This window comes from Haemaphysalis longicornis, unplaced genomic scaffold (genome assembly GCF_048455015.1).
Source record: "Haemaphysalis longicornis isolate Haplotype H1 unplaced genomic scaffold, Haemaphysalis longicornis Haplotype H1 scaffold_3, whole genome shotgun sequence".
NCBI lineage: Eukaryota > Metazoa > Arthropoda > Arachnida > Ixodida > Ixodidae > Haemaphysalis > Haemaphysalis longicornis.
This window is the reverse complement of record NW_027526335.1, coordinates 79,706,136-79,724,040: the sequence shown is the minus strand read 5'-3', so window position 1 is coordinate 79,724,040 and position 17,905 is coordinate 79,706,136. Positions and strand designations below refer to the sequence as shown.

At 46.1% G+C, this 17,905-nt stretch overlaps 1 protein-coding gene across 3 annotated transcripts in view; it reads right to left on the bottom strand.

Annotated features, from left to right (window-relative positions):
• Positions 1-42: 42 nt before the first annotated feature.
• Positions 43-17,905, bottom strand: part of Irbp (Inverted repeat-binding protein) — a 39,714-nt gene continuing 21,851 nt past the window's right edge. For all 3 annotated transcript variants that reach the window (XM_077703538.1, XM_077703540.1, XM_077703539.1), the window contains 4 exons: positions 16,116-16,193; positions 13,907-14,019; positions 10,965-11,054; positions 43-1,563 (listed from right to left, as the gene is read on the bottom strand). In XM_077703538.1, the coding sequence (XP_077559664.1) occupies positions 1,450-1,563; positions 10,965-11,054; positions 13,907-14,019; positions 16,116-16,193 (395 nt within the window). In that variant the 3' untranslated portion in view covers positions 43-1,449. The remainder of the gene's footprint in view (positions 1,564-10,964; positions 11,055-13,906; positions 14,020-16,115; positions 16,194-17,905) is intronic.

Here is a 17,905-nt window from a genome sequence, read left to right as displayed (position 1 = left end):
TGTTCCAGCTTAAAGGAAAGACCAAAAATTTTAAAACCGAAGAAAGAAAAAAAAGTACCATTTCATTTTTATCTGGAATTTACAGGTTCCAAAGAAGTTGCTTAAAAAATATTACTTCCGAAATGCAGGCAAAAACCGTCTTTTAGAATACTTTGAACTTGTTATCTGTTTTCTCAAAACTTTCTTCCAATGGGACCAACTGTTGGCTACCGTATCTTGGGATGCATGAATTAGACTTGCATTTTTTGTTGCATTCAAAAGCTTAGCAAGAACTCGATAATGCAATACAACTATGGAAATTAGCATTTTTGGGAACAAGTAACAAATACCTAGTATGTACTTTATGCGACCAAAATATTAGCATTGTATAAAATATGTTCAGTGTGATCATAATTTTGCTTTGAGAAATCTAAAATTACTCTTTGGTCCTTACAGAACACAAGGATATGCCATAATGCAAGCCAGTATCTAATTCATAGCTAATACAAAATTTGGGTGAAAACGTGTGGCATGACACAGTACATGGGTACCTTTAAACTTGCACTGCATAGACAATAAGTACACTATCTTTCAAGATAGTGTACCTGGCTGCCATTATTGGGATCGGTTTAGTTTGGTAGCAAATTCATAAATCGGAACTATAGCAGCAGTTCTTGGAAACAGCACCAACATTTTCAACTGTTCCGCCCATGCATCAAGCACAATATAAATTACCATTGAAACAGGCTTCCAATTCATTCAGAGAAGCAGATTTTACTGTCTGGTGAATTAAATTGTTACTAGTGCATAATGTGCATCAGATGTAGCATGTAGAGCGCGGTGAGTGAATCATGACTGAAAAACAGAGGGTGAAAGGAATGAAGCAGACAAAAAAAAGTAGTCAGGGCACAATGTTGTGATTGAACACAAGCTAGTCTTACTGAATGTCCCGTTCACAGAAGATTAAAATACTAGCCCATAAATTTTCTGGCTAGACACACTGAACAGGTTCTTTGACTATTCCCTGCCTTGTTTAGTTTTAGTACATCTCTCTTGAGGAGAAAAAGGTCCTAAATTCAGTTGGCTTGCCTTGTGCTTCAAAAAATAAAAAACAAAAACCACGGGACAATGCACCGACTTGCAAAGCATTGTTAAACAGTACAAGGTCAGGACTCGAAAAGATCTTCACATCACATAGATGGCAGAACATCGGAATGCCAGCTCAGGAATTCTAGCTGTGTTGATCAAACGGAAACTAACAATGTTTTACTATCTGCATCAAGCAAACGCTGCAAAGTCTAGTTTAAAGCAATCAACATGAAAATCATTACAAAATAAACTGCCTGGTCTCTCGCAGGGCACAACCAATGGCCCAAGCACGACAGCTGTTCAGAGGACGACACTCCTTAGGAGCGCCCCCCCTGTGTGCGTGCGTCTCGAAGACAGTTCTTTCTCTGCACATCCCTTTGGCTAGAGCTTGAGGTGTTTCTTGATGCACTCCACAATGTCTGCCTTCTTTGAGGGGCAACGAAGGCCTTCTTGCTTGCAGAAGTCCCTCAGCACGTTGACCGTAAGGCTGGCCAGCTGCAAGGGAAGCGAGGCATACGTCCAGAGATGTCGCAACTTCCAAAATTTACCGTCGCACCCGTTTCTGCTAAAAGTATCCTTCAAATTTGAGTGCAAATTGCAATGAGGCTCAAAATCAAAATCAGCGTCAAAGTGGCCAGCAACATTGCCAAGAACATGAACTCCTCCCAATATCCAAGAACAATTCATCACCATCACACGAATAAATTTTGATGCACCCATTCCTTAATTGCCATACCTTAATCAGCGGTTGTACATATTTCTTCTGCTGTAATTTATTTATTTATTTTATTTAGTAATACTGCTAACCCCAATGAAAGGGGTTGTAGCAGAGTGGTCAATACATAGATACATGTGTACACGTTTGGATGAGAAAACATCAAAACAACATTCGAGTACTTCAGTGCAAACAATACAGCGATCTCCCGAGTTACGCCTCGAAATTTAACTAAAGTGCATTTATCACACAACGCGAGGAACATGGATTCGAAGCAAGATTTCAGATTCTTTCAGAAATGTATGCACGCACAGTCATCTACTAACCAATAGAACAAAATTGAAGCACTGATGCACCTTGACAACAGCAACTTCAAATTTTAAGATGAATCTAATCTTTTAATGTCGTCTTCTGTAACCACGTGTGCCTTTAGGTCATTCCAGCCTATTATGGTCCGAGGAATAAAGAAGTATTTAAATACATTGTTTCAGTTCTTAAATGGTTCTAAACTGAAGGCGTGTCGTTGCCCTGTGGCGCATCCTGAGGAAAACTCAACATAATCAGATGTTCTGCGTGGAGCCTCCTTTTAACCAATTTAAACATTAAAAGCAATCAACAAATACGATTTCGTGCTGAAATTTGTTTTCAGCCTGCCCTGGCAACTAACTGAGAAACCGATATTACTCCATAGCTCCAATATTACTCCAAGATGAACCTCACTGCCTTATTTTGTACCCTTTCTACTTTGTGATGATTAACAGCAGTGTACGGATCCCAGATAATATTTGCGTAATCCAGAATTGGTAGAATAAGGGTTTTATATGCCAGGAGCTTAGTGTCACTTGAAGCATTGCGTAATGATCGTTTTAAATAGTAATGTGTCGACATTGCTTTGCTGGATATATATTCTCAATATTGTGACGTGGCAATGAGCCCGTGACAATATGTTTGTCCCAATGGAGGCCATCGGATAGGATAAGATCAAGGTATTTGAACTCTTTGACCCATGTTAATGTATTACCATCGGCGATGTAGTTAAAAAGAGGGTGCTTTTTGTTAGTAACAGGCATAATAGCACATTTCTTATAATTTACGGACATCTGCCAGGTATTGCACCATTACATTATTTTATGTAGGTCACTGTTTAGTTTTAGTTGATTGCTGGGGGACTTAATTACAGAGTATATAACACAGTCATCTGCATACAGTTTTATATTCACGTCACATTAATCTACAACATCATTTATAAAGGTCAGGAATAGTAACGGGCCCAGTACTGAACCTTGTGGTATGCCAGAGCGCACATTCAAAACTTCTTAAGTAGTTTATACTGCTTATGACCCGTGACAAAAGAACTAATCCAATTACAGAGCTGGGAATTTTTTAGAAGATCCGTGAGTTTGATGAGCAACTTTGGATGGGAGATTTTATCGAAAGCCTTCGCTAAATCCAGAAAAATTGCGTCCACTTGAGATCGTTCGTTTATGGCTGAAGCGAAATCATGGGTAGTTTCAACAAGTTGGGTTATTGCGGAAAAACCGCACCGGAAGCCATGCTGGGTGCGAGACAGAATTGAATGGGTATCGAGGAAAAGGGTAATGTGCTTGTGAATGATGTGCTCTAGGAGTTTGCAGCAAGTGCTCGTCAGAGCTATCGGCGATAATTCGGAATATTCTGTTTGCTACCTTGCTTGTGTAGTGGCTTTATCACCGACTGCATCCAGTCGTCCAGCAATTTACCCATGGACAGTGATGCATTAAATATAATAGCCAGAAATTTAGAGGACCACTCGGCGTATGTTTTTAAGAAAGCATTTGGTATTTGGTCAGCACCCGGGAATTTCCGTATATCCAAATTCAAGAGCAAAGAAAAAATGCCAGCTCTTTTGGAAATTTGCAGGTCTTCAATTGGGGGTATCCCTTTATATTTATCAAACGCTGGCCTTACGTTATTATCGTCTGTAAAGACCGACTGGAAATGGTTGCTGAAAGCATTAACGATTTCACTGTGATCAGAAGTACAGACGCTATTATGACAAAACTGTCAGTCGTCGACACCTCAGGTGATGTAAAGCGCCAGAAGCGAGAAGGCAATTCTTTTATCATGCTGCTCCAGCGAACGTCGTAAAAGTTGTGCTTTGCGTTTTTCATTTTATCATTAAGTTGATGCAACAGATAAGCAATTTTATCATTCAAGTCTCTGTGGATAGCTTTTTTGCGTGCTTTCCTAAGCCGGTTGATTTTCCTTTTGAGGTGAATAATTTCCCCCGTAATCCAGAGATTGCACAAATTTGCCCTTTTATTTTTGAACGGGATGAACAGCTGAATACATGCATGGACTGTGTTGGTGAGCTTTAACCGTAGTGTGTTGACGTCGCACAAGTTAGCACTAGAAGAAAATTCATCATACACCAGCTCTAATTTATCCAAAATTGACACATCGTCTGCTGACGAGAAAACAGGTACACGAGTGGATGTAACAGCCTTCTTGGCCTTATCCGAGCTGAAATTTACTAGAACGGCATTGTGAGCTGAAATTCCATCTACTACTTCACAATCGATTTCACCTGGTACATATCGCTCTGAACAAACACAAGGTAAAGAATCGACTTACTATTGCCCTGTGCCCGAGTGTAGTCTTTACCGGTTGTGTTAAATCAAAACGAAAGGCAATATCAATGAGCACTTCATTATTATTAGCGTTATTGCTGCCGGCGGTGAAAGAAGACCAATTGATTGTGGGTAGTAAGTTGAAATCACCACATAAAACAGGTTTTGTAGTTCGGTATGTTATTAAAGTAATGTGGCGCTTGAGGCTTTCTAACACCGTAAGGCCAGCCATGGCTGTCACGTCTAAAATTAGCATGTCACGTCTAAAACTAGTAAGGTCAAGGCCTTTAAAACCGCAAGCACTTTCAATGTTCCCTGCTGCAGTTTGTGGGCTAACGTACGGGATAGCAGAGGACCCCGGCTAGCTTTGCTAGAGAACGCTACTCGCCGTACACTAGCCCTGCGGAATCCGAAGACTCACGCACGGGTTCGGGTACTCACATGCGGTAGACAGGCTCCGGCAATCCAAAGTAAGGCTTTATTGCCTGGCAGATACAGTGCATACACCAGACAACACGACTATCGCTCGCGGGGAGACAGTGGCTCCTGTCGCTCGCTCAAGCCGCTGAGCTCAGACCTCGATATCCGTCATCACGGTCGCGGGAGCAGGGGAGGCATCCCGAGGCTACCGATCAGGGCAGAATCTCTCGGCAGAGTCCCCGCGGACCATTCGCGCGTCCCGCAGGTCGGCTCGGGGGGAGAGGAGGTCTCCCCCAGCGCTCGAGGAGAGGGCGGCGAGGGAGAAGGTGACGACCGGTCCTCTTTCCCACTCGCCCTCGCGCACACGTTCGCGGCAAGCCGGTTCGGCGCGTCGCGCGGGGTCATGAAGAGGACACGACCTACGTGACGCGCCGGCTACCCAAGATGGCGGCTCCCAGCTCGCGAAAACATGTGCAAGCGAGGCGTAGGGGAACACGCGCCCCCACAAGTTTTATTTCCAGCAGGAAGTGGATAAGCAAGCTTATGAAATGCAAATGATTTTTGCTGCCAGAGGTGCATGCGTCAAATGTCTTCTGCTAGGTATGGGGTGTCATGACTTCTACATCTGTGCAGTAAAATCTGTGTCAAAATATTTTTTCAAATTTTCCTGTATAACGTAACTGTCGGTTACAATCGGCAGTGAGTTAGAATCGTACAAATACGGTATTGCATTTTCTCGAGAAGCATTTGTGAGGGCGCAGAAATTGGTGACCATCGGTAATCAGCACATATACTAATACCATTACTTATTTTTATAAGATTCAAGCCTGTGAATTTTACTTGTTGACATGTTGGACACATTTTTATACCAGCCACTCGATATGCATTTTATGCAAACAGTGTTTTATTAAAAAAAAAAAAAAAAACGACCAAGCTTTGCTATTGTTGTCCTTGATTATACAGCATGCATAATGTGCTCACTTGATGCTTCTGCAAACCATGCACATGGTAGTTACGCTGGGACCTTATTACAGGAATTACAACATTAATAGTGTTCGCAATTATGGCTACAGCCGGACAGTCTAGCCCCATAGGATGTACCGTATTTACTCGCGTGATCCTCGCACCCCTAATGTGAGCCACCAAAACTTGGATTTTTTGGTTCCTCGCATAATCCTCGCACCCCCAACTTTGCAGCGGCGAAAGTTGCCTGCTCGCGAAGCCCACATGGTGCACGCGCTCTCCAACGCGCGCCCTCCCCCGCCGCCTCTCCGTTCGGCGGAGAGCGCTGTGTATCCAAGGCCATCCAGGCACCCTAACAACCTGCATGGCTACTCCATAACAGGCGCCCTAACACGCTACTCTCACTGTCCTTGAGCCGGTTTCGCGCATGTTTCGCGTGCGCGCAACTAGGCGGTGTCCGCGCAGCCCGCTGTCGTGTCGTCGTGTCGCCGTGTCGCCGTCGTGGTCCCGCCGTTGAGCGGCAGCAGTCAGTGAGTCACTCGCGTCAGTGGTGGATAGCTCGCTGCCGTTTTGAGAACTTTTTGATTTAATTGTTTTGTGCTTGGTGCCGCTTCGCCATTGGGAGGAACGCCAGCTACACTGCCGCTTTCAAATTGAAAGCGAAAGAGTACGCGATCGAACACGGCAATCGTGCCGCAGGCAGGCACTTCGGCGTCACCGACTTCAACGTGCGTTACTGGAGTAGGGCACGCACATACGACGACGAGATAGGGCGCGCGCCAGAAAGCAAAGACTGTTTACGTTGTAAATAATAAAATAAAAGTAATAGCTGCTGTTGGCAACACTGAGCTTACCTATACAAAAAACGACCGCTACATTTAGCGGGATTGGCATAAGGCAAATTGGCAACACTGTGCACCGGATTTTTTTCCCCCGCATAATTCTCGCACCCCTAACTTTGCATTGACTTTTCCGAAAAAAAAAAGTGCGAGGATTATGCGAGTAAATACGGTATGCACTGTGCTTCCGACCACACGGAGGCGCTACTGCGCGGCGTAATCGTCGACGCCATAGGTACGGTTTCATTTTTCCCAACGCCGTTTGTGGTGTGGTGTCGGCAAGAACGTTCGTGCGGACGGTGTTCTTACTGCGTGATTTGTTGGTTTGCGGATGCCTTGTCGTAAGGAGTCACCAGCATCATTTCTGCTTCAAAATTATGAACTGCGCTGTTCACACTTCCTACAATCGCAGACCCGAAAGACCGCATCATGAAAGAAAGTGCTTTTTTTTTTTTTTTTCTATGTCAAAGCGAAGGCTAGGGCAGTGCTTGAAGACGGTCTGACTTGCGACTTTGAAAAGAAGTTTTCGATAAATCTGGTGCGCCCGTTTCATTTCAGGCAGTGACAATGGGCGTCGAAGCTTTCACCTCATACCTCGTTGACATGCTTGAAACATTACGTAGTGTTTTCTGTGCCACCATTTGCGCCTGTCTGAGCATTGGACAGGTGCTGACAGTGGCGCGGATAACGCGGTCTGCTTCACGCTATCTCGGAGTCATTCCCACACGCTGATTTCCTTATTTTGTGCATTGCTTCAAGCGACCACAGCTTGAGTTGGGAAAATTTCTCCAAACAAGGTTGCAATGATATTTGATGCGGGGATGTGTGAGATGAGGTGCAGGTTTTACCATGCCACCCAGGCATGCTGCCTGCTTCTTGAGGAGTATGAGATGGTGAGGTGCTCTGGAAACAGTGTTCTGGCACATAGAAAGCATGACCGTCCTCTACCTAAGCTGTCAACGAAGGTGAGTGACTACACACAGGTTCTGGGTGGAAATGATTGAGAGGTATGTACGTGACAAACTTAAGTGCAGTGGCGATGACAAAGATTCCACTGATAATTTTCAATTTTTTTTTTGAAGTGGAAGATGAAGTGGAAATTATACGCAGAACAAGATCACGCAACACGCTTTGACTACTTCAAAAACAGCGCAGAGACATGTGATAAACAAGAGAGCTGTAATTTGTCACTTCATACAGCTTCATCTCTGCACTGTTTTTGAAGTAGTCAAATTGTGCATCCAACATCCAGCTTTACTGCATTATCACGGAACATACTCGGTCATTAGAGAACAGTTGAAGGCGACAAAAGAATTGGATGCCTACGATTACCTGACAAGTGGTATTGCATGTACACGCATTCACCTCAAAACTCTCGAAATAGGCCAGGTTGCGGCTGGGCGCCCAGTCGGGTTCGCCTCATCCATAAAGTACACCGGCTACCTTAAAGGAGTACTGACACAAAATTTCTAAGCTGGGGTAACTATGTAAAAGGCTTCCTTTGTATATGGAGATATCTCCCAGCAAGTTTCAACAGTAACCGTTCAGCATAACATATTTTAAATTCATTTTAATCTTTGCGCGCCCGAGAAAGCATGGAACGGATGCCCTTTTGCAATCGGCATCAGCATGATGCCATCTGCTCTTCCTGGCCCCAAACTGCCAATGTGAGTGCTCCCGTGAAATGGCCAAAGCACTGGCTGCGGTTGGCGCGTGCTGTTCCGCCATGTGTACACGTCCCAGTGTTGGGACTGACGTCAGGGTGCCCGGCACTTGGAGATAGTGGAGACCACGGCCAGCCTGGGCGCACGAGTGAGCATGACCGTGTCCACACTAACAGTGGTACCACAAAACGGTGATGTCACGAGTGCTCTCTCGTCATGGCAGCCGTCTCTGTGTTCGTTTAGTCGAAGCCAAAACTGAATAAACAAGGCTGTAAATAATTATTTACGCTGCTATCAACTGTCTAATGTGTCATTCTACAATTAGTGGGCTTGTAGGCACCCATAACAGCGAAGAAAAAAAAAAAAAACCACGTAACTTTAAAATTTCGCGTCAGTACTCCTTAACATGTAATGTTTCACGCACGTATCGACGTGCAAGGTGAAAGCTTCGACGCCTATCATCCCGGGGCCCACCTAAAATGAAACGGGCGCACAAGATTCGGTACTGATTAGCCCCATCATCGACAACTTCGTTCCGAATTCGTCGCATTTAAGTCAGACCGTTTTAACTTTAAAAATAAAAGGCTAGGGCTTTTTTTTTTTTTTCGAGCCCTAACCTTAAGAAAAGGGAAAAAAAAAAAAAAAACACACACACACACACACACACACACGACGCATTTACTTTTGTTGTGCGACCTGCGGTCTGCAGTTGTAAGAAACGTGAACAGTGCACTGTGGAATTTCGAAGCGAAAGCAATAAAACGATGCTGACTGCTCCTTATGACAACGCATTCGCAAACCCATACATTGTGCAGGAAGAACACCGTCCACACAAACATTATTGCCAACCCCACGCCGCAAACCACGTTTCGCATCAGGAAATGCGCTGCTCGTGCGTTTTCCAATGGGCACGCAGCAGAATGCAACCATACATATGGTGTCAGTGCTGCCATGCAGGTAGCGCCACCACTACCCAGTCCATACACCCTATACGTCTTGAGCTTCATGATGGCTGCGCCACCTGCTGCCGCTTCTCCGCGGCGTCTACGGGAAGAGCTCTAGGTGGCTGATAGGAGCTCATGCAATGTTTGGCTTCTCTTTCGCTTCTTTTTGCCTTTCTGCGCCCTAAACTACTTGTTATGGTCATGTCTCTAAAAAAATGGTTTATTTAGGGCACCTCAATAAACAGCTGCAGCTTGGTAGAGTGCTCGAATGCCAACAAAAGCTATCCGGGAACACGGTTCTGCGCGCTTCCTGACCACTCTTATGGTGTCAGTGATGGCAGCAGCATATCACCACTGTCACCTCCGAACACATAAGGCACAGGTGAATCCTATTGTCGTCCACTTACAACGTGATACTGCGACAGTGAGAGGTTGGTTTTGTCTCACAGCGTGTACAATGTATGAGACTTTGTTTCGAATGCATACGTCAAAGAAAAATCTGTCTCGGGGATGAGATTATCCCAATACGTGGCAACTGCTTGTGCCTTTTAAGAGAATATAGGCCACACGAAAATGTTAAGCATAGTGCAAGGCTCTGCATCGTTAAATATGTTCACACTCACACCTTGAAGAACTAAGGAAAGTTAATGAAACCACGGAAAAATAAATGTCTGAAAGTCGGGTCGAAACAAGCTTGTACGGGAATGGAGAGGGGGGGAGAGAACAGTGCAGCTTCGGAAATGCTAGATGTTCGTCTAGCATTCCAGTTAGTAATCACCAGACCCAACTAGATGCGAAATGCACCGTTATTTTGCAGGACCCTGCTTCTTTCGTGGAATGTTTGTGAAATTTATGCCCATTGCTTGTCCAGGGTTGTGATCAATACCCGAGGTATGATATTGGCAAGCGTAACTGGCGAGCTGTCAGGTATGAGTGCTCCGCTAGATTATATAAACACACAAAACTGATTTACATCATTTTGTAAACTGTGGCATGACCACCTGAGGGAACTGCCTACGGGGAAACCATTAGTAAATTTACGGGCAGTGGAATTACAATAATCTTCGTGCATATGCCGGCTTCGCAACGCTGGTGTGACACACACCTGACGCTCATACAGACCGAATGTACCACGCTAATACTGCAGTAGAAACGTTTACACTCTCGTAAATACACCACATTTGCGAACAGAGTGACTGCTCCACATTAATATGTATTTCCAACGCATAAAAACCGTAAATCTCAGTCTTGAATGTGCCCACACAGTAGCGGCGACAGTGAGGAGCCGGCTGGAGCATCTCACAGCTGCTTTCAAAATGGGCCATTAGGAGGATTTCATCGGCGCCCCTACAGGCAGCGCTCGAAGCATAATTCAGACATTGATAAAAGACCTCATTGCATCCAAATAGGCACATTAGTAAGGACCCAATTTTGAAAGCAAAAAATAGAAAATGGCATAAGCACATGAAGACCAGTACAATGCAGAATACATATGTTTTGTACTTGGCTTGTATTTTTGAAGTTCTGAGAGCATTCACAGCTACTACCCGATTTGGAAATGTGATAATTTTTTGTCCGAGGAAAATAGATAGCAGGTAATGCCCCCTGCGAACGAAGAGAGAAATAGCAGGTTTCTCTGACCTAACGCATGCCAGTGACATCGCACAGCACTAGCCAAGTTCAGCTTCAGCTGGCAACCACTGACACCCTCACCTGCCCCAAAAACAAAATGAAAGTGTTACCTTGCCAGCTTTGGCCTCTTCGCGAATGTCCACACCCCCGGCTTGGTTTTCTGAACGAGCCTTCTTGGCAGCTCCTGCGTCACCACCCTGCTGCAAGGGGGGAATTGGAAGTTGCCGAGACAAGCAAAAACATTGCTACCAAGAGAGAATACCTCGAGTTAGCTGCAAATTACCGGAATATGAAAACCAGTAAAAGCCATTAGTTGCCACTAAACCAAAAGCCCTAATACAGCCGAGCCCACTTTTAACGAATTCGACCGTCACACTGAATTTGTTCGTTATATACGAAGTTTGTTATAAGTAATAAGCATTCTCTGCGCGTCAAAACGTGGCATGGATAAGGGGGCCCACTGACACGGCCGCAGACATCACCTAGACGGTGCGCGGCGATAACAGGGCGCTGGCTGCAGCCATGAAGCGAAGTTTGCCGGTCGCACGCTGGAATGGAATTCCCAACCCAAAATGAAGTTAGACAAGCAGAAAAATATCTTATAATATATGCATAAATGTCCTATGAATTGTCAATGGGGCCGTTACTGAAACAGGCCATCAACTTTTGGCCGCAGCGGTAACCTGGCTCTTCAAACGCTTTAAAATAACTACCGTTAGTCGGGACATTTTAGTCACCATAGCCGTATTATGTGTCGTTCACAAATGTAGCAAATAACAAACAGTAGCAAAATGTAGCAAGTGTAGCAAATAACACTTATGTCTTATTTGCTACACTTATGTGTCGTTCATAGCAAAACCGCTTCCGGAGCAAAAGCACCTACGCTGGCTCAAAACGCATGCGCGCGCTGCACCTCCTTGCATGAACTGCTTGGCAAGAAGTGACTAACACACAATGTACGATAGGCAAAGCCGAAGTTTATTTGCGGAAGAAATTCGGTTATGCATGTCTCTTTAGGCACAGTGGATGCAATCACTGCGCTCTCCAACTTGTCCAGTTTGGACATGTGCTCTTCACCAAGCGACTTGCTACCTACAAGTTCCACGAGTGATGCTTTCTTCTTCGAAATGGACGAACCTGGTGTGCAGCTCGACATGGCACACTGATGATGTCTGAAGAGAACAATCGGTGACACCTCAGTGGCACTCGACGGGTTTCGGCTTCATGGCAGGCATTTCAGGTTGCTTCCCGTTTCTTTACCCCCACATTATCCTCGCACTCGTGTAATGCTCGCACTCCTAACGTGAGCTGTCGAAACTTGCATTTTTTTTTGTTTCCTTGCATAATCCTCGCACCCCCAAAAGTGCAACGGTGAAAGTCGTCTGCTTGCGAAACCCGCGTGATGCACGACTCGCACCACTCTGTTTAGCGGAGCGTGCGGTGTATCCAAGCGCCAGGCGCGTGGCAGCCTAGCGCTATCTCTCAAATGGCACTTACACTGTCGTTGGGCCAGTTTCGCGTGCGGTCTACAAGGCGGCATTCACACAGCGTTCAATCGTCCCTTCATTGGAGGAGCAGCAGCCGAGAGCTCGCTTCCCACCATTTCGAGAACCTTTTCATGGCATTGTTCTGTGCTGGTTTCGGTGCTGCTTCGCCACGGGGCGGTATGCCAGCTATACAGCTGTTTTCAAGCTGAAAGCTATTGAATATGCTATAAAGCGCGGCAACCGTGCCGCAAACAGGCCCTTCGGTGTGTACTAGTTCAGCGTGCGCTACTGGAAGCGGCCGCACGAGGAACTTGTGGGAAGCGCCTTGGCACCTAGAGGGTGTTGCTCGGAGCCCCTCGCCGCGAGCTCTCTCCTCGGACCCTCTCCCCCGCCGAACGCCCACCGGCCGCGCATGGCCTCCGAGATTCCCCCACGCACGCTTTGCTGGGCTGCGGGACCTGGGGACGTCGGCACCCGAGAGATGGCGCGAGTTGACGTAGAGGAGCGGGCGGTGGAGTGAGAGAAGCGCAGGGCTGGCGGGACTGGGACTCGGGACGTCGAGAGTTTTGGTGCTGGTGCCTGTGTGTATGCCCGGACGGGCGACAGCGAGGTGGAGGATGTAAGTAAAGAGTTCTTTCACGCAACCGCAGTGTGCCTCATTCCTCGGCATGCCGTAGAGAGCAGGCCCACAAACCGAAGGTGACCAACAAGAAGCGCAAAGTTAAAGGATGTGCGCACTGAGCTGGTTGTCACTCCAGGTGGTTTTAACCTCTATGCTTCAGCCTCTGAACGAGTCTTTGAACAAGCCGTTCAAATATCACGTTTGGAGGCTGTACGCAGAGTGGATAGCGAGCACGCTATGACCCCGGCCAGCAAGATAAGGAGACTGTCGGTAGAGATGCTGTGCGGCTAGATATTGAAATCGTGGGGAATGATATCCGCAGATGTCGTTGTCAAGAGTTTCAAGAAGACGGGCATATTGGATGCCCTGGATGTGACTGAAGACCACTTGGTGTGGGATGGAGGCAAGGCCTCTAAAGCCGATGTGGAATCTGGAGGTGACGAGGAGGCAATGACCAGCCATGTTAGCAGCACTTACTCAGACTTGGACTGTTCCCACTTGTGTCCCCCACTACCCAACGCGGGATGGTAAGTTGGGCAGCAGCTGGCCGCAACGAATAAAGTTTTGTGCTTCGTGCCTTGTAAATTTATTACGAAGGTAAGCACTGCTTGGAAATGTCTTGGTTATGTACAATACCTATTCAAATCTTATTTAAGCTTGTTTTTACCACTCAATTCTTTTTCCCCACATAGTTATCACACCCCCTAACTTCACACCATGAGTAAATACGGCGTAGTACTTAATTACAAAAGCATTGACATAGATCACATGAAAAGCTTCTTAGTTTGCCTATGAAAAGCATTCAGTTCTAAGGCACTTTCTCATTCCTGTGCCAGGAGTTACGTTGTTCCCAGCGAACTTTCGCTAGAGCATTACAGCATTGCTGGTGCAGTGAAAAAGTGGAAGCAGGTTTCTTTGGGACATGCCACCCTGCAAAACTTACAGCCCGCTTCCTTGGCGCAGCAGTAGAGGTGTTACATCCCTCTGGAAACGCAGTCTCCAGGAAGGCATTCATCTCCTCCCCTGCCTTGGCTTTCATCTTCTCGTGATTGGGTCCTGAAAGCATGGGCCAGCGCGTAAGCTTGCTGACTGGACAACGGCATCAAAGTCCTAAGCGAGTGCATCATGCCAGTACAGGACACAATCTGATGTCCTGTTGCCTTCTTGGCCTCTAATCTTTGCAGTGCATATTGTTTACCGTTGTGGGTCAATGACTGTCCCACAGACTTTTGGAAACTGCAGTTGGTGATTCAGCCGTGCACTAAGACCAGATTCCAGAAAGCGAAAGTGACGCTCCTAGCCGCCAGAAGAAAAGTGAAACCTGAAATATTGCCTGCATGGGGAGTGGGATCACAATTCACACCTTAGCAGACCCGGTCCTCAAATTTTTGCGTTGTGTGTATGGACATTCATACACTGGTATATCCTTCTAGCCCCCCGCTCCGGTGGCGAGAAGAGCCATCCTGGGTTTCTCACAAAACCACCAGATCGGCCACCACGGCTGCTGTAGTTCACCCTAGCCACGGAGCAGTGGAGTTGTCGCTAGTTTCTGCATTGCCGTGTGCTTGGAATTGCCGCCTAAAGAGTGTGCTGGCAAAGCACGCAAAAGGAGCACATGAACAGGTGCCAGCGAAATTGCTCAAAAACGTATTTGCAGTGTCCAGGACGACAGGTCCGAAAGAAGTGTAATGCAGAACAGGAACATCTTTGCTAACTGTGAAAGGTGGGGCAGACTGCGAATGCATGCTGGCTCAAAACGTGGGTCAAGCAACAACGTATGGAGGCAATGAAAGATGACAAGCATCGTGAGAACTACCGTGTTTACACGATTGTAAGTCGACTCGAATGTAGGTCGACCCCCCCCCCCCCCCCCCCCCCCTCTCTCTCTCTCCTGGAGAGAGAAAAAAAAAAAAAAGCAAGCAAGTGCAGAAAGCAGCCCATTTGAACACTGCTGTTAACGAGCACCGAGAGAGTTCTTCAGGCCCAGGGCACTCGTGGCAGACGGGACGATTCAGCCTAGCACAGAAGTTACCCAAGCCCGTGGCAACGCGGCCGCCTAGAAAATCGTATCGCAAGGAGAAGCTCTTCCGTCAAGTACCAATACCCCCATACGGCGGCTCTTCTATCAATGATCGATGTTCCCACAAGAACCGTACACTTCTGGTGCGCGCAGTAGATGTTAAAAAAGAAAAGCTTTTGTATAAGCACGTGGAATAACCATGCACTGTGGGTTGAGCGGTAAACTTTATTCCCAATCATGAGAGCACATTCGCTGCGAGATGACAACTATCGAAGCTACCGGCAGCGGCCACTGCCACTGCCGTGTGATATCAAAATAAACAACATGGCAGCTGACTGAAGCGGCCGCTCGCGATTTCCTTTGATTCGCGAGTACGTTACTCGCAATCCAGAAGCGTTTTGTTCGCCTCTAATAAACAAAATGAGTATCACCGAATCCCTTGAATCAATGCACGGCAATGACGTAAGCACAATCATATCACGTTGTTCAGTACACTTCCGAATGCGGTGGTGGAAGGTTAGCCCCTCAAGGTACGGTGGACGAACAACACAGATCGGGAACGCCAACTTTCAAAGTCGGCATCACCTTTATTGATGCCAGAGTGTGTGCAGTGGTGAATGCTACACATCGACCATAACCATAGAAACGAGGGTGTTACGCTTTCCTCAGCCCATAGCACCCCTGATTTCTCATTCCTCTTGCCGTTACAAGAGGCACAAAGTTCAATTTCGATTCTAAGTCGACCCCCAACATTTATTGTCAAACTTGAAAAAAAAAAAAAAAAAAAAAGAGTCGACCTACAATCGTGTAAATACGGTATGCACAGGAGCAACGAGCAGAACATAACTGCCACACACGCTTTCGTCTCGACCTGGTTATGCCACGATACTCGTGAAATCGTTTCAAATGACGCTACCTGACATCCACGACGATGTAAACACCATTAAAAGCTTTCCTTTACATCAATTCATACATATGCATCGAATCTGCCAATTTTCTAAATAACTATTTCCACAGCCTTACTCCACACTTTGCCATAGATACTTACCATAAAATTAGCATTCAACACACTACTTCTGATGCTCAAGTAGGCGTGGAGCAGTGTATGAGCAGTGTAATTGGGAAAACTCACTTGTGTAGTCCTCGGGCGGCTCCACATCGTCCCGGTCCAAGGCCAAAGCCTCCAGACATTGCCAGAAACCCTGAAGCTCTGCAACACCAGAGGAGGAAGGCATGACAAGTGGTCAGCATGCAATGCACAATTGTTCGGCACTCGGAGTACACTTGGCCTTAAGTGGAGAGCACAATATATCAGCAAACTTTGAACTAACTCGCCAAAGTCAGAACACTCAACTACAAGCGAGGCTCACTTAGGGTTGCTGGACACCATGCTTGTGGTGTGGCTGGTAGATACCGAGCAATGAAGTTACTCCGACTATCAACAAACGTACGCCAATCACAAACTATAGAGTGATACGAACCGCACTGCAACAGGCAGGAACATAACAAAATGCTGCAGACATGCGTACAGGTACATTCACCAGTGAACAAAATTCTTAAATGCTTGGTATCTTTGTCATAATTGCTAAACACAGCATGACATCACATCCAGAAGAACACTCAGTGCCCGTGTTCCTTTGAATGTTGTGTTGCTCTCTAGAAGCCACACTGTTCCGCGCCTTGCACCCATATGACAGAGAAGGTAGAATGCACATGTAAAGAAAGGCAAACCGTTACAGTGCTTCGGTGTGTATTGTGGCGTAAAACTGCACTAAAAAAATGTAGAGATGACCGACAAAGAGCAACAAGAAAACTATGGTCTCATCAGAAGGTACAAAGCGATACCCTCACAACAGCACATGGTGCAACCCAAGTGGTACAAGGACTTTATGTAAGTGGGTCGGCAGTCATTTGACACGCACAGCACCTGTCAAGTCAAGAACGAGGGTAAGTGAACCTCAAAATGACCTTAGCTGCTTTTACCCGAGTCACTCATGACAGCACGATAGTTGTGCAGTGCATTGGCCAAAGGTCACGATAAAATTACCATTCATACGGGTGTGCAGACTGCCAGACTGCGCTGAACCTAAAGTGTATTAACTTCTATTCCTACAGTGCCGGTAGTAACACACAGCTCTGAAGGCCTTCTGGTGGACCATGTAGCCCACATGACTGTGATACGCAAGAAGTGGCAGTGGCGGTGGAACCATTTTTCTCCTGGGGGAGCAAAAAATATGCTATCATATGCATAATCATCATCATTATTATTATTATTTAAATATTATCATGATTACTTAGTTTCTTTGAGTACTTCTGCATGGGCTGTACAGTGGCACGACAGTGACTAGTATACATAAGTAATCACAATCAACATAAAACCAAATCAAATTCCATCAATTCCATCAAACATTCATTCAACACCACAGATGCTGGACAGCACAGTAAAAAGTTCAAGCGCCTTTCGTAAGAGAAAGATGAAGCTTTAAAACGCGAAGCTTTCTCCAATGCAACCAGAGTTAAGTGAAAGTCCAAAAACCAGGCTGCTTTGACTCTGTCAGAATGGCACAATCGGATAGACGTTGGCTTCAGGGACCCAGGGTTGATTCCGAACATGGGAAGTGTTTTTTTCTTGAGGCACTTGTCTCTTCACTTACCATTGTCATTATCATTGTCGTTCTGTGAAACCCATTCTGTAAAGTTGGTTTTCCTGCAGTGCATTTTGTGCGAAATATGACATTATCAGTAAGGCATCAAAAGCTTCGCTTTAGAATGCCATTTAGTGACTTCACGGCAACTGTGGCCTACACAAGGCAACGGTAGCATGCCTTTTTTGGGGAGGCATTCATAAAGGCGAAAAATGTTTAATTAGTGACCAGCGCTACTGTGATTTCAACTGAATATCGTTCAAGCCAGGCCAACTAA